Source organism: Brettanomyces bruxellensis, chromosome 9, assembly GCF_011074885.1.
Source record: "Brettanomyces bruxellensis chromosome 9, complete sequence".
In the NCBI taxonomy this organism is placed as follows: Eukaryota; Fungi; Ascomycota; class Pichiomycetes; order Pichiales; family Pichiaceae; genus Brettanomyces; species Brettanomyces bruxellensis.
Genome location: NC_054690.1, coordinates 16,751 through 32,336, shown reverse-complemented (window position 1 = coordinate 32,336; position 15,586 = coordinate 16,751). Strand labels below are relative to the sequence as shown.

The window sequence follows — 15,586 nt, the reverse complement described above, 5'->3', positions numbered from 1 at the left end:
GAGCTCCCACAGACTAGCAATCACCGATCGGAAGAAAAGCCGAAAGAAATTGACGTACTCTTTGAGTACTGGTACTGATCGTGAAGATGTCTTAGCAAGAAAAGAAAAGAAAAAATTTGAAATTCAAGTTGTACAGTTCAAGTTGACGATTGCTTAACTCATATACGTGGACAATTCTTATTATGACGAATATTAATTTTAACACTTTTTTTGCTTTCTAGAGTTATAATAATAATAGATTAAGATGGAAGAAACCCACTGAAAAAAGTTTTCTGGATACTGCTGACATGAAAGGTACTATAAAGGCAGGTGGGGGTAAAAAAGGAAGGAAGAGAAATCAGAAAAAAAATAAGAAGAAAACCGAATATAGTCAATCTGCGATGTTAAGAAGACATAACATGATGCAGTTAGTAGTTATCAAAAAATAAACCAGCGCTTATAAGTAAGACGTCAAAGATAATGTATTGCCAGTAACTGACCCGATTTGAGTTGAGTATGGGAACATCAGACTCTCCAGCCACTCGCAAATTCGTCAATGCCAGATATTCAACGAACTGTTTTGTATTTTTTTGAATGAGATTCAACTAGATTAAGGTAGTATAATAGTACATACCTATTAAAAAAGAAGCTTTATTCAATCCTCTTTTGCCTCATCAGGTTCATCACTGGTTTCGGCAGCTGGTCTGGCGGCATGTGGCATAAACCATGGTTTAACAATGAAATAAGAATTCGACTTATCAGCTAAACCAGCAAACATGTTAAAGAAGCCTAGAACTCCAGACAGTATACAGAAGAAACCACCAGCCTTGTAGACTTTGACTGATCCAATGAATTGGCCGATAACGAAAAGTAGAATAAAGAACCAAATGCAAAACATCAGAGAGGAAAGTGGCCATGTGGATTTCCAAGTACAAGCCCAAAGACAGAACGTAAATATGGCCCAAGGAAGGAAGAAAAGGGCGATACCTTGGCCATATTCTGTAGTTGTTGGATATGCCTCCAATATTCCACCGATATTTATTAAAAGGAATGCATATGAAGACCAGAATCCGCCAAACATAAGGAAAGTACAACTAGCCCAAGTGTTTCCAACAACAAAGCATAAAACCCCGACAATGATATCCACGAGACCACTCGTGGTTAAAAGAGCACCAATCAACGTGTTCGCAAGCGTAACACCTCTTGCGTGCATCTCTGTAAGACCGAGAGTCAGAACAGTGCAACTGAATGCTGCTAAACCTGCAGGAACCGGATCTCCGTATTGGGAAGCTTGTGGTTGGACCTTTCTTTTACCAACGGTTAGATTGCCACCGAACGCATACAGAAAATCGTCCTTATTTATTGGAACCTCGTTGATATAAATATTGTTCCTGTCGTATTTGAAAGATGTCCCTCTGCTTTGAGTTGTTGCCATCCTCTCTGGATATTCTCCAGTGTGGTTGTCTGTTGTGGCGGCATATTTCTCAACGTCCCTTGAGAATGAATCCGATGCAGCGGACATTACCAGATTTTTTTTTCTTGGCGTTTTTGACTTTTCTTCAGCTCTTTCAATATTGGTTGCAATCCTTACCTTGGTAATACTTAACCGTGAAGTTGCTTAAGTGTATGAAAAATGCTTATTTATAAGTAAGCAGTATTCCTTTTAAAAAGCTGTCACTATTCGATTGCCAACTTTACGGTAAAAATACAGTCCTTTTATACAAAAATTACAGTAAATTGTTTCGTATTTTTGGAACAAAGCAGCATTTGCTCTGATTAGTGTGCGTTGCTTTTTTTCTGTACCGGCTTCGAAGCAAAAGTCGGATAAATCACAGAGCATCTGTCTGATGTCGTATTGGTACCGGTTAAAGCAAAAAAAAAAAAAAAAAAATAACGAGATTGGTCTTGGAGAAAAAAAATATATATATCGGCCATAGACTATCCAGAAGAGCGTCGGCTATTCGGCAAAATGACAGCATGCAGAAAACTACACCCGGTAACGGACCACAGTTATGGAGAAGAGGGGTGCATTGGTGTATCTCCACCTTTTGCCCCAATTCTAATATCAAATTCAACTCCATTGACCCTTAAATTCTTATTATTTGCATTCGTCCGGGGAATTCGTGTTACTTTCTCCGGTTCTTCATATGTATAAAAGGAGAATTTGACGGAACTCCAGCATTCTCCCCCTCCTTTGTGCTATCATCGGACTTCAATTCCCCACATTGAATATCCGAGAGTCCAGAAACTCCGACGATAAGAAAATATTTTGTTTATTTCCAGCAATTGTTGTTCCGTTTTTAATGCAGTACATTGACAAACTGGGGTGAATAAAAAGTTAGGGAAATTTAGGAAAATGCCAACGCACTTTTCTGCAGTGCAATGAAAATAAATTACAATATAATTTACTAAATTTACAATGCAGTAATACAATTTGGAAGGCTGACAAATAAGACAGGTTATTGCATTAAATGAGGTGACATCAGAGAAGGGTGGCAAAGCCTTACCCATAACAATATCTGCAAAGAGGGGGGGGGGGGGGGACTATCTTATTTCCACTTCAAATTTTCACTATTATTTTCTTGGATACATTTAGATAAATTCAAATAGAGTTGCCAAGCCTAATGTTATCAAATATCCAAAATTTTTTTTTTTTCAGAAATTTTTTTTTATGTCTTGCCGTGTCTATCCGTATCCGCATTACATTTTAGGTTTCCTGTCATTTTTAGCTGCCTTTTTCATTTCTCTCTGTACCTGTCCCACAAAAGCTAAGACCTAATGAGAGACGCGTCGATTAATTTCTGCGACGATTGGTTAAGTCGGTTGTGCTGTCATATTTTCTCCTCAACTTTTTCATCTCCCTTTTTCTGTGATAGGCGCTGAACATATCTATCTGGTTGAGACCAATAATCCGAATTAATTTAACTTACCTCCTTTTTATGCAGATCTGAGAAACAAAAAATTTGCAAGGCTTTATTACATAATGGCAATTAACAACAAAACGGCCCGCACAAATCAAAATTTATTTTTTTCGCAAAAAAAAATTCACCATCGGAATTGGCGCGCGAAAATACGTTGATTTTTACCTTTTTTTTTACGGGCAAACCTCCACTGGCGCGAATGGATTCAAAAAAATTCGGTCGAAAAATCACAATCCAATCCGATTTAAAGACGTCATTAATACATTTAGCATTAATCGGCATATATATTTTGAGAAAGATTGTGAGTAATGTCCAATTATGTTAAATTCAGGGAGATCAACACCCTCTCACCGCTTCCACTCTCAGATATTGACTTAGTTCATCCATAAAAAGTAATTAAAAAGAATGCTCTTTTAGTGTATTTGCTAAACTTTAAGTCATTCCTAGTCAATAAGTGTAGTTAAACAATACTGTAAATATACCAGATGAAATAAAATTATTCCCTTTTCTCCCAAAGGTTGTGAAGATATTTTGGAAAGGAAAAAATACCTTATCAGAATTGTGTTACAAAGCACCATTTAAAGAAACCTAAATGAAGTTCTAAATAATTATTCAAATACTACCACAGCATCTTCTGAGAGATACTACTGAAGCAATAAATTTATTTTCACCTAAAATTGAATATGATGTTGACTCCCTTACAAATGAGTTACTCGAAGAATACAAGAATTTTAATACAATACCAGAAAGGTTCATTTGCCGAAAACTCATAAGGATTGTGATATACTTTTGTAAAAATTGTCGTTATTTATATTGTATTCATGTTTTAATAATTGGATACAAAAATTTAAAAAAGGAAGGGTTTGTTGAGTTGATGATCATGTTGAAAGTATATTTAGCCTGTGCAATTATTTGACTAGACTTATTCAACACAGTCTTGTAAACAAGTTTTATGGGTTCGTTACCGGCAGCTTTAATTTTTTTGCTTAGTTAATTTTTTTTTTATATACTATATATCTACTATTTGTGTTTATCATCACTTTGCTGTTCTTTTTAAATCAACAATTTATGTTATTCTATGTTATTCTACGTTGATTACATGAGTAGTGGTTGAGGTTCAATCTGAGACAAAATTCTGAGGGAGAAAAAAATAAATACGCACCCATCGGTATGAATATGCATAGCACTAAATGGCATGCTTTTGAACTAGCACTAAAATGCATGATTATTTAGATACGAAAAAATGATTTGTTTACCGTCTTTAAAAAAACATTTACGGAAGACAAAAGGAAACATTTTTTGGTAATTATGTAAAGCCTTGAATATTTTAGTTAATTGGTTTAAGCGTGACGCTGATTACTTTATGAAGTTTATATTATAACTAGTATTGGGCGTTTTTAAGGCTAAAGAAAGGAAAAGTATAAAAGTAAAAGAACTAAGTAAGAAGGTAAAATGAACTTACTAAGTAGGGGAAATGCGCATACCTAAATACCTTTAATCCTTATGAGGGATGCTTTCTTGGGCATAAACAAGAGAGAGCAGCCTTATGTAGACACGACTGAAGACGTACCTGTTACAATGTGTATGCAGTTTAATACCTTGATTAACTTTCTTTTAATAATTATGTTCTCCTTTCTGTACTGTTTTATAAGGTAAATAGTTTATAATGTTATATCGGTTGGAAGTGGCATCTAAAATGCTTTGATATTCTTTGTTCTGTGCCCAGAAAAAACTTCATCGCATCGTACTCTATGTACCCTTTTTTATCCTTATTTTTACTCTTTTGTGTATCTCTTCAAAAGTAATAGAATAAATGAGTGGAAATATGCAAGTATCTCAAACTTCACCGAAACTTGTAGAGCATGTAAATGATGATCCATAGAATATAGTCTCCAACATATTAAGAAAGATATCAATGAATTGTAGATATTATTCATACAGATGCATAAGATCATATAATAGGTTGCAGGACCTCTCAGGACCTAGTTTACTCTCCCAATTTATGATCAAGATTTTCTACCCTTAACGTGAACGGATATTTGCAGTAATAATCATACACAACTGACAAATCTCATACGATCTTTAACAACTTCTCTACTATTAGTCTGTCATTATTTTACCTCTTTACATTATTTGGCACTCAACTAGTTGGCAGTGCCAGTCATAAAGCCTTTAGAAAACTTTTTTACGAATAATAAGAAACGGCATTGATCATTACTACAGAACAGATCACACCAATATACCCAGTCAATGGTAAGATAGTCAACTCCATTCAGAATTGAAAGGATTACACTTCAAAATTCACGCTAAACCTAGATATTTAGCATGAAAAGCACATGTCTCAGACATGAATGATGATACAAAATAATAAGAATGATCGTAACCTTTTTCAAGCCGAAGATCAACGAGTCCTTCAAGTAATGTACCTTTCGATGATTTTAAAAATTGTTCAGGAAGAAGTTCTTTACCAATATAAAATTTATCACTTGTGCCTTGAAAAATTAGAATTGGTCTTTTAGGTCCAACATAAGCCTTAATTAACTCACAAGGGTCATATTTTGACCATTCAAGCTTATCTGAACCAAGATATATCTTAAAATACTTATTCTCCCCTGGACAAACCATCGGATGAGTCAAAGGAGCAAATGCAGAGCAGCATTTAAATAAATTTGGATTCTTAAGAAATAGCAGTAGTGATCCAAGACCACCCATTGAATGACCACAAATAGACATTCTCTTTAAGTCTAAAATTTTAAAGCTCTTTCCTATATTTGGGATAAGATCCTTAATGATATATGAGTACATGTTAAACATCTTATCCCAAGGTTTCTGAGTCGCATCAAGATAAAAATTAGCACCATCACCTAACTTATACTGCCCATCTTTAACTCTGGGAGATGTATCTGGCATAAGTACAGCAAAACCGTACTCATTCGCATATGGTTGTATAAAGCTTTTCTCAGATGGATTATTTGGGTTACAGCCAAATCCCGCTAAAAATAGGATAATTGGTAAGGACTCTGCTGTATGACAATCAAAGTATTGATGAGGTAGGTACAAATTTAAGGTCATCGTTGTATGTGTTACAGATGAATTATGAGTCAGTTTGAGTAGCTTACCCCCAAATGACTCTTTTTGTTCGAATATGTTGAAATTCATATCTAATTGTGAGTGAATACCTCATGAATTGATAGATTTGGATACCTTTAAAGAATATTATTATACTTTGATCACTTTAATGTAGAATCGCATCATGTCTGAGTTAAATTTGATCGATTTATTCCTTGACATTTTGGCAGTCCGTCTTTTTTTTTTCTGACCAAGTTTGCCTTTCCCCGAGAGCTTTATTTTCAACTCGGGATAAGAGGTAGGGATGTACTCTCAAATTTTAATATCATAAATGTGGTGGTATTTGAAGGTGTTCGTATTCCTTAGCTCCATGGATTTCGAACCACTTCCTAAAATATATGCTGTAAACAAGCGCTCACTAAAATCTACATTCAGTGATGATATGTTTAGGGATGATAAGAACACCTTTAGCCAAAATACAAGTTCTATCGAGCCCAGGCTCAGCAACTTTATTCTTGAGTAATGAAATAAGTATGTCCCTCTCGCCTACATCCGGGGTATAAAGTGATTTGGATGCAAAGACCAGAATGCTTTTGAGTATCATACCGAGCTAAGAATTGTGCCAAATAGATAAAAAAATGCTGTAGATTGAGTTGGAGAGAATCATTTTTGCCTCTGCAATCGATGGATGGGGCTTTAATATTGCACAGGTTGCCATCATATTTAAAAGAAGCCTGGCATTTCCAGAAAAAGGCCACAGAAATTTTTGTGCGGAGACTTCTATCTAGATCTCAATACCAAAAAGGTGATAACATTGAAGGGCTTGCGAGGTCGCAATTTGATGTACCACAATGGTTTCCAGTATTAAGTTGAACTTTAACAGAACGGTAAATTGCAAATAGAAGGGACAGATGACAATGATGAAAAATCACGTGTATTTTTCAAGAGGAGCAAAAATAGGTTCTGATTACGCAAGTAGAACTTTACTCATGAACCGGCTTTACTATTTTTAATGACTGCTTCGTTAATATAATACACATTGGTTGAAATGGCTGCACAATTCTTTATCAATCATTCCGAAGATGTAAATTTATATGCTTTTGAAAGAAAAGAGGGCTTAACTTACGAAAATAAATGAAAAATATAAGCGGCTAGGAAGGCCAAATAAGAGGGAAAGTGCATGCTTAAGTTAAGATTGGTTGTTATTGATCTGTTTCTTTGCTTGAAAATTGCAACAAAACCTTGTACTAATTAAGTACATTAAATAATGAATTTTATAATGAAAGCATACTTTTATATTGTTAATAAAGAAACTTATGATGTAACACCACCAAAGTAGATTAAAAGAGAATTCCATTTCTATCTATTCAGGGGAAATGATTTGTATAGATTCTCACTCTATACTGAACGATAAAAACGATAATAAAAATAATGAACAATAAAAATATAATACACACCCCTATATATAGCATGCATTCAAGCCATAGGATGCAGAAGAATTCACACACGAAACAAAGAAGAAGTTCATCGAAAATCGAATCAATGCTCACTGATTATTATTTTTTTTCTTTAGTGCTAGAAAGGTATGTCACCGATTGAATAAGTGAACATGATGAATCAGTTCTTTGAACATTCTCATTTCCGATGTTGATAATATTGTCATTGAGTAATTGTGATTCTGAAGCCTGCATGTTACCTTCTTTATCAAGATGCCTATGACCAGCATATTTTGGAATTAGTTGTAGATCGTAATGATCGAAAATCCACGTGACGACAAACCAAATACTGGTACATATCACTATGACTAGATTAGCTATGTACCCAACTTTAAATCTAGGTGACCATTTAGTGTTGTATTGAAGAGGGGTGACCCAGGAATTAGTAGCATAACATATTGCCTGCATGATTGAAAGGACTAATGCCTTCTTTTCAACATCATCCCTGCATAGAGAAGCAGCCCAAGCATAATAAACTTGAGAAAGCCCATCACGGACCACATGAATCAAGAAAAATGAAGATAATAGAACTGATTCCTTGACATTCCAAACTACTGTAACTATAGCCGCATAATAACCAATAATGTAAATCACGAATACAACAGGTAATTTACCAAGCCATTCAACCAATGGAGAGATAAAGATAGCGCAAGGAATACCAATGAGACTCATGTATGTATGCCAGTTTGTAACATCATCAGTGGTATATAAATCTTTTCTTGATGCCATATAAAGCTTTCCACCATTGAAATAGTAACACGAATGATGCAAAGTTTGTAATATGGTAAAAACATATAGTTGCCAAGTACCAAACGTCTCCTTCAATGCCTTTCTGTCAAATTTTCTTGGGATAGCAATTTTTTTTTCCACCCTCTTTCTTGCAAATATCATATCGTCTTCAGTAAATAAGCCAAACTTCCTACATGAGGTTGGAATTCCTGGAAATAAGAAAAACCCATATACTGTAACCCCCATTGTTAAAACAAAATCCATGATGAATTGCCATCTCCATCCAGCAAGTCCACACACTCCTTCTAAACTATCTCTCATTCTTGTTTGCAAGCTACCACTAACGGCACTTCCTGCGGTGCCAAATGCACCATAAAATCCGGCCCTCGTAAATAGTTCCTGATCAGTCAAGTATGAGCTAAATATAACATATGATGCTGGATACGAACAAGCTTCAGTAACACCAATTAAAAACCTAATTGCGTAGACTTGTTGAGGGGTCTTTACAAATGCATTTCCAAGTGTAAGAATTCCCCACGCAAATTCACATAGTATAAGTAAATATCGAGAAAGCTGTGGCTTAGTTATAAGTAATGTAAGTGGAATTTGAAAGAGAGCATAACCAACGGTATACATTGTACTAAAAATGTTAAGCTCATTTCCAACAACATGAATGTCCTCCTTCATACCTGACACATATGCAGTAGAGATATTAGCATTATCAAGGTTCTTAGTAAAAGTTGAAGCACACATAAATAAAAAAACACTAATATCGAATTTTAGAAGGAGCTTCTTTTCTGCCGTACTGTAATTTGAGGGGTAGAAATTGAAAACAGTGAAGAAGGGGTGCTTTTGAAATTTTGTGGTTTTCCTAATTGGCTTTCTTTCCCGTTTGACATCAATATCAATATATTCTGTTCTCAAAGTCAGTGGATCAGCCGTTTTTAGGCTATTCCAAAACTCCTTAAGGGAACTGAAAATTGACATGTTTCAAATTTTTTGGTCCTTTCTATACAGATTGTGATCTAAAACAGGCTTTATTATATTTACTCCTCAGTTATTTTTCTCTAATATATATGAATTATGTAGCGACCTCCTATATATATATGTACATCTTAGTATGTGCTTGATAGGCTAGCAAAACTTCTCCTCAAATTAAAATAATAACACTGTAAGGTTTGACACCACAGTACCTCACATTGTTACTTAGCTGCAAAGAAAGGATGATTGATATTCCCTATAATAGGATATAATCTTCAGTTCATAATTTAATGTTTCTGAATGTACATCAAGATTTCGTTGTCAACCATGAAGGCGGAACCTCCACTAATGAACAGCCACAATTTTTTTTTAAATATTTTATTTCTAGCTTTAGTTTTCTGCTGATATGAAGGATACACTTATCAATATTGCCACAAGTATATAATTAAAACCACAGTTCATAGTATGAGTCCATCATATTTCCTCTTTTAGGAATGTATTCTCAATTATTTTAGATTCGAAATAAAAGGGACTGAGTCAACACCCAATTTAAAGCTGAATGTAAAATTTTAGAAAATTGCTATTAATGAAGATTATGTTGGATGCAAGTGGTTTTATCTAAGACTTGGATAATGTAGGAATAAAATAAGAGTAATAAAAAAATGAGTTTGGAAATAACTTGAGGAAGGAGCACATACTGCATATTTCTTTAAAGACTATTTCATTCATGTTTTGTATGCTTTAGATTAGATTACTTACGAAAGAAATGCTTTTTTATTCTTGAATTATAAGGGATGCGGAATACGTAGTATTTCTTAAGGACTTAAGTTTTACGTTTGAATCAATTTGGGAAGTAATGCATAAAAATTTTATGGAGTTCAAATGTAAAAAGTATCAAAAGAGCTGACATTGGTAGCCTTGAATGTATCTAAAAAATTAAATTAATGAATTCATAGTAAGATGATTAATTACCTAATGACAAAACTTATATGCAAATAATTAATTGCTTACTTATAGAGAAAGAAATTCAAAGGTTTCCAGAAGGAGAAGTCATAAAAATATAAATAAGCTGCATCCAAAATGCTACATCATCTTAATTCTGGACCAAGAAAGGCTCACTCAACAAGATTTTGGTTCTTAATTATGCACATTATTCCTTTTATCCATACTTCTTTAACTTTTACTTTGATCTTTCCTTTTCCTAGTCATTTGACACAAATCAATACTAATTAACAATCATAAATTGTCGACAACAGTAACGATTAACTGAGTAAGAAATAATACATAAGTTATAAAAAAAAAGGTGAGTTAAGGATTCTTCTGCACAAAACGGATTTGAGTGAGTTCCAGCTCTAACCTTTAAATTTTTGTCTTGTCTTTTATCAAAGTATGTTCCAGTATTTCATTGTTTTTTTTTTCCAATGGAAAGTTCTCAGATGATGCGTTATCTGTCTTGTTATTTAAAAAGCTTACATCTTCAATTTTGAAATGTTCCAAATATCTTTTTTGTGTTAGACCTAAGCAAAGAGCTATTGCAGTATAAACCACGGCAAAAAAAGCTGAAATAAAATGACCTGTTTGTACAAACGGTTGTTTTGATGTTTTAAACCATATATTGTTCACAATGCTGTTGGCAACATAAGCCCAAACATTAATCCCACCGGCAACAAATGCTGCCTGGCGAAGGTTATGTGCGAAAAGCTCCTGAGAGTAACACCAATATAAACCGGCTGCAGCCTGCGCAACGCCGGTATTATAGTATAGAAAAAAGCGTATTGGCTTTGATCCATAAACAGGTATTGTAGCAAGGACTATCATTATAATGAAACTCCAGATACCAGAAATAGCTATACCCGGCCACCTTTTACCTTTGAATAAGGTATCTGAAGTCCAGCCAAATAACACGGCACATAAGAACGTCACAGCAGCTAATGGGGAAGTAAGATTATTGTACTGAGCAGTTGTATATGAGCCGGGTTTAATTTTGTTCCAACCTTTGATCCAAAATTGGGTAGATTGATCCGAAAGAGAAATGATATCTTGGGAAATTCCAAATCCCCAGAATGCCCAAACGCGCCACTGCTTGAGCCAGCCTAACTGTTCCTTTAGAATAGCTAATCTACTTTCTGGTTCTGGTTCTGTTTTTAATGGGGGTTTCCTTGTTTGCAACCACTGGAGATCATGTTCGCTCAAAAATCTATTTGGTTTCGTCCGACTCAAAATATCCGGTAAAAAGACGAATTGACAAATAATAATAAAAATGGAAACGATTCCATCAATCAGGAAGGTCCATTGCCAACCTTGAAATCCTTCTCTACCATTTAAGGAGGTGGATGCTCCGGCTTGAATGTAAGAAGCAAACATTCCTCCTAAGATTGTAAAGAGTTCAAAAACAACCATTCGCCTAGCACACTCAAGTTTTGTATAATATGTCCCAATCAAGAAAACGAATGCCGAAAAATGGCCACATTCCACGATGCCAAGAATCGTTCGTAGAGCAATCATTTGTTTTGGTGTCTTGATAGCAACAAAACAAAAGGTTATCACTGTCCAAAGAATCTCAATAGTAATAATGAACCAACGAGTGTTATATTTACTCATTAGATAAGCACAAGGCAATCCAAAAATTATTGAGGCAATATTATATCCGGTGTTTGCATAGTTTAGCTCATTTCCATGAATTCCAAGGTATTCCTGCATTCCCGAATTATAAGCGTATGACAAATTGCTTTTATCCAAATATTTAATGAGCGATGATAATGATGCCCATAAAACAATTGTACAATCAACTTTTAAAATAATTTTTCGCTCATTTGCAGGATATGCAATGCAATCCCAAATAAAGCCACCGATACGATGGAATTCTCCTGAATGCGATATACTTCGGTCTTGGTGCGTTTGTAGATTAGATGGATACATATTTTGTACTGTATTTCTAGTTCTTTCCTTGAAAAGAAGATAAAATGAACATTTATAATTTCGATTTTAGGTTCTGGCGGAGAGTTCTATTTATATTAATTATAATGCTATTCAAATCCTCTTCACCTTACATTTTTCTGTACTGAAATATGATTGTGTGAATAAGAATGCCACAATTAACTGCTGTTTTGTGGCCCTTATAATGCGTTTTAGTCGGCCTTATGCATCTCCTCCAAAAGATACCATTCTTGTAAATACTTTGGGACTATGAATGTGTAGTTTCTTTAAATAATAAGCAAACATAATTTTGAAGCTTTAGATTAATTCTGATATATTTATATTATCTATAAATATTTAATATTTCTGTTGATATAATAAGGATTATATTCTTATTTATGTGTATTTTAAGTGTCTGTTTCGTTTATTCCTACTTTATCATTTGGAACTTTCGAATAGGATTATATAATGGTAACTTCAATCATTTTCAATTTATTCAAGAGTTTCTAGGTTATCCACCGCGTAAAGTTAAAAGATCACATTACATGACTTAACAGAAAGGAAAAAATTGTAGCGCAAAAACCTGAAGGTCTGTGGCATATTTCAGATGATCAAATTTGCTGCGGAACATCCGCATTGGTTCTGCTTGACAATTTTAATGAAATCTTAAATGCAAGCCAGTACATCAAGGGACCGCCTTCTTTTTTGTATAAAGTAACTTTGAATTCTTTGAAATTTGAAAACTATGGCATCGCCGCAATCGAACCGCGCCTCCAAAAGAAAAATATCCTTTTGTGTAACCAAAGTTAGATATATTTGGATATGTAATAGATGCGTCGACAGTCGCGTCTACGTAAAGCTGCCCTGTCTTGTTTATGCCGAAGAAAACATCGCTCATAAGGATTAAAGGTACTTAAGCATGCGCATTTTCCTTTTTTTATTAAGTTCATTTTACCTTCTTACTTAGTTCTTTTTACATTTATACTTTTCCTTTTTTTGGCCTTAAAAGCGCATAATACTGGCTATAACATAAACTTCATAAAGTAATCGGCGTCACACTTTAACCAATTAACTAAAATATTACAGTAAAGGTATTAAAATATATTTGTTGATAATCATACATAGACTAATACACGGCCCAGAACTTTGGTTTGGTACACAAGAAAACATACTCGGTAGGATTAGAGGCATTTAAACATATGCATTTTCCTTTTCTACCCTTAGTCTTTTACGCTCCTTTTTTATTTTTTTTCGCTTTTCTTTCTTTAGTCTTGTAACACTCAAAATATTAGGTAAAAGCATAATAAAGTATCAGCATTAAAATTATATAGCCAAACAAATATAAGATAACATAAATATCATTCCTTTTAATGTATAAAATAGAAATTAAATCAAACCTAGGTATTTCGCATGAAATAGACATTGCTCTGCCATAAACGATGATACAAGATAATAGTTATGGCCATATCCATCTTTGAATTTAATATTAATGAGGCCTTCCAAGATCGTTCCCTCTGATGCTTTAACAAAATCCTCAGGTAATAGTTCTTTCCCAATATAATACTTATCTCCTGTACCCTGATGAATCAAGATCGGCCTTTTTGGACCATTGTAAGTTTTTATTAGTTCACAGGGATCATATTTTTTCCATTCAGATTGTGCTAATCCGAGAAATAATTTGAAGAACTTATTTTCTCCAGGACAGATGCTAGGATGTGTTAATGGCGCAAATGCCGAGCATGATTTAAACCTTTCCGGCGTTTTAAGATAGAACATAAGAGCGCCAAACCCACCCATCGAGTGTCCACATATTGACATATTATCGGTGTCAAGCTTTGGAAATTCTTTTCCTATATTTGGAATTAAATCCTTCATAATGTAGGAATACATTTTGAAATTTTTACACCATGGATTTTCCGTGGCATCTAAATAAAATGAAGATCCAATCCCTTTTTTTAATCTTACGTCGTTTATCCTTGGAGACGTATCTGGAAAGAGAACAGAAAACCCATACATGTTTGCATATGGTTGGATAAAGCTTTTTTCTGTTGGATTATCTGGCGAACAGTTGAGGCCAGAAAGAAACAATATAACAGGGAGTACCTTATTATCTGCCTTTTCAAAGTATTGATGAGGAAGATAAAGGCTGAGCAACATTTTCGTATGGGTAATAGGAGAATTGTGTGATAGCTTGAGTAATTTTCCATCAAAAGATGGGATTTTTTCATCGATATTAAAACTCATTTTCAGTTTTAATGACCTGCAAATTTGAATAAAACCTCAAATTGTTCTGCAAAATAGGATTTAGAAAAATGTTGACTAAGAACTTAAGATATATACTTATGTAAGAGATAAAATTCCACTAAGTTATTAAGATTGAAGTTTCTTTTATAAATTGATACACATATTTATGTCCGGCATTTAGAACTGATCTATGGCTGCCTGTCTTGTATTATTTTGATATCATGTATGTCACAGTGAAAGAATAAATATATAGATATCGTTGGTGCACCAACAGGTGATAAACTAACAATGCACTACTACAAAAAAAAAGTGGCAGATTCTGATTCAGGCAGTGAATTCCGAGGTTTAACATTATTTCAATGTTATAGTGATCTGTCATTATAGTTCATGCCTATAATTAGGTGTAATAGAGTCCGGTTAAAATCCTGTAAGAGTGGAAAATAATTTCTCGGCACTGCCGCAAACCATTTATTTTGAAGGCTTCCCAATTCAAGCCACAGCTCTTTAACCCTCCCCCAAAAAAAAAAAAAAAATTTAATAAAAATAAAAAATACATTAAAATTGTCCTGTCCAACTACTGAAAAAAAATAATTTCAGGAATTTCCAGAATTAGGAGAAATGTCAACAATGAGAATATCTGATTCGGAGTTTCCGCACCCTGAACGAAGCTTCTCACATATATAAGCCACATTTTCTTGAAAATATCTTTGTCTGTATTGATCGTATGTAAAGCCATAGGTTCTTTTTTGGTGATGCCAGCACATATTCATAACAATTACGCAAATTTATCACTAGTGAATCATTCGGAAGTATTTTACTTAGTTCTAGCTGTATATTTTATTTCTCTAAATACAGATTATTGTCAAATTTTACAAAAAGAAAATGTATGCATAGATTAGTACAAAGCATCCATATCGAGGTTTTTTTGTTTGCATGTTTTCGTTGTTTAATGAGTAAGTGTGGCATATTTCATTTAGAACCTAAAGTTTGGGATGCCGATGTCACTTTCGTTTGACACTTATTTCAAAAGTCCATTGAAGAATATACGTCGCTTTCTTAGACATTAGATGCATTGTTTCACATAATAAAGATTATAGTCCCGTTGATGTGGCAGGATTTCTCCGAGGTCGAAAACGTCATTCTTGAAGAAGCTGACTGCGGATAATATTTGTTTTGTTGAAAGGTAACTTTAAAGACTCTGTTCAAAGAAATACTTTGTATAAATGTGACAACAGATTACGGTATTTCGGA

At 34.1% G+C, this 15,586-nt stretch overlaps 5 protein-coding genes across 5 annotated transcripts; all 5 read right to left on the bottom strand.

Annotated features, from left to right (window-relative positions):
• Positions 1-634: 634 nt before the first annotated feature.
• On the bottom strand, positions 635-1,501 carry BRETT_001903 (uncharacterized protein; the record flags this gene model as incomplete). The annotated part of the gene is made up of 1 exon (XM_041280442.1): positions 635-1,501. The coding sequence occupies one exon, from the start codon at positions 1,499-1,501 to the stop codon at positions 635-637; it is 867 nt and encodes a 288-aa protein (XP_041138233.1).
• A 3,700-nt stretch (positions 1,502-5,201) lies between these two features.
• Positions 5,202-6,059, bottom strand: BRETT_001902 (uncharacterized protein; the record flags this gene model as incomplete). Its single annotated transcript, XM_041280441.1, has 1 exon — positions 5,202-6,059. The coding sequence occupies one exon, from the start codon at positions 6,057-6,059 to the stop codon at positions 5,202-5,204; it is 858 nt and encodes a 285-aa protein (XP_041138232.1).
• Positions 6,060-7,525: 1,466 nt separating this feature from the next.
• BRETT_001901 (uncharacterized protein) lies at positions 7,526-9,181 on the bottom strand (the record flags this gene model as incomplete). The annotated part of the gene is made up of 1 exon (XM_041280440.1): positions 7,526-9,181. The coding sequence occupies one exon, from the start codon at positions 9,179-9,181 to the stop codon at positions 7,526-7,528; it is 1,656 nt and encodes a 551-aa protein (XP_041138231.1).
• Positions 9,182-10,534: 1,353 nt separating this feature from the next.
• Positions 10,535-11,875, bottom strand: BRETT_001900 (uncharacterized protein; the record flags this gene model as incomplete). The annotated part of the gene is made up of 1 exon (XM_041280439.1): positions 10,535-11,875. The coding sequence occupies one exon, from the start codon at positions 11,873-11,875 to the stop codon at positions 10,535-10,537; it is 1,341 nt and encodes a 446-aa protein (XP_041138230.1).
• A 1,602-nt stretch (positions 11,876-13,477) lies between these two features.
• Positions 13,478-14,335, bottom strand: BRETT_001899 (uncharacterized protein; the record flags this gene model as incomplete). The annotated part of the gene is made up of 1 exon (XM_041280438.1): positions 13,478-14,335. The coding sequence occupies one exon, from the start codon at positions 14,333-14,335 to the stop codon at positions 13,478-13,480; it is 858 nt and encodes a 285-aa protein (XP_041138229.1).
• Positions 14,336-15,586: the final 1,251 nt, after the last annotated feature.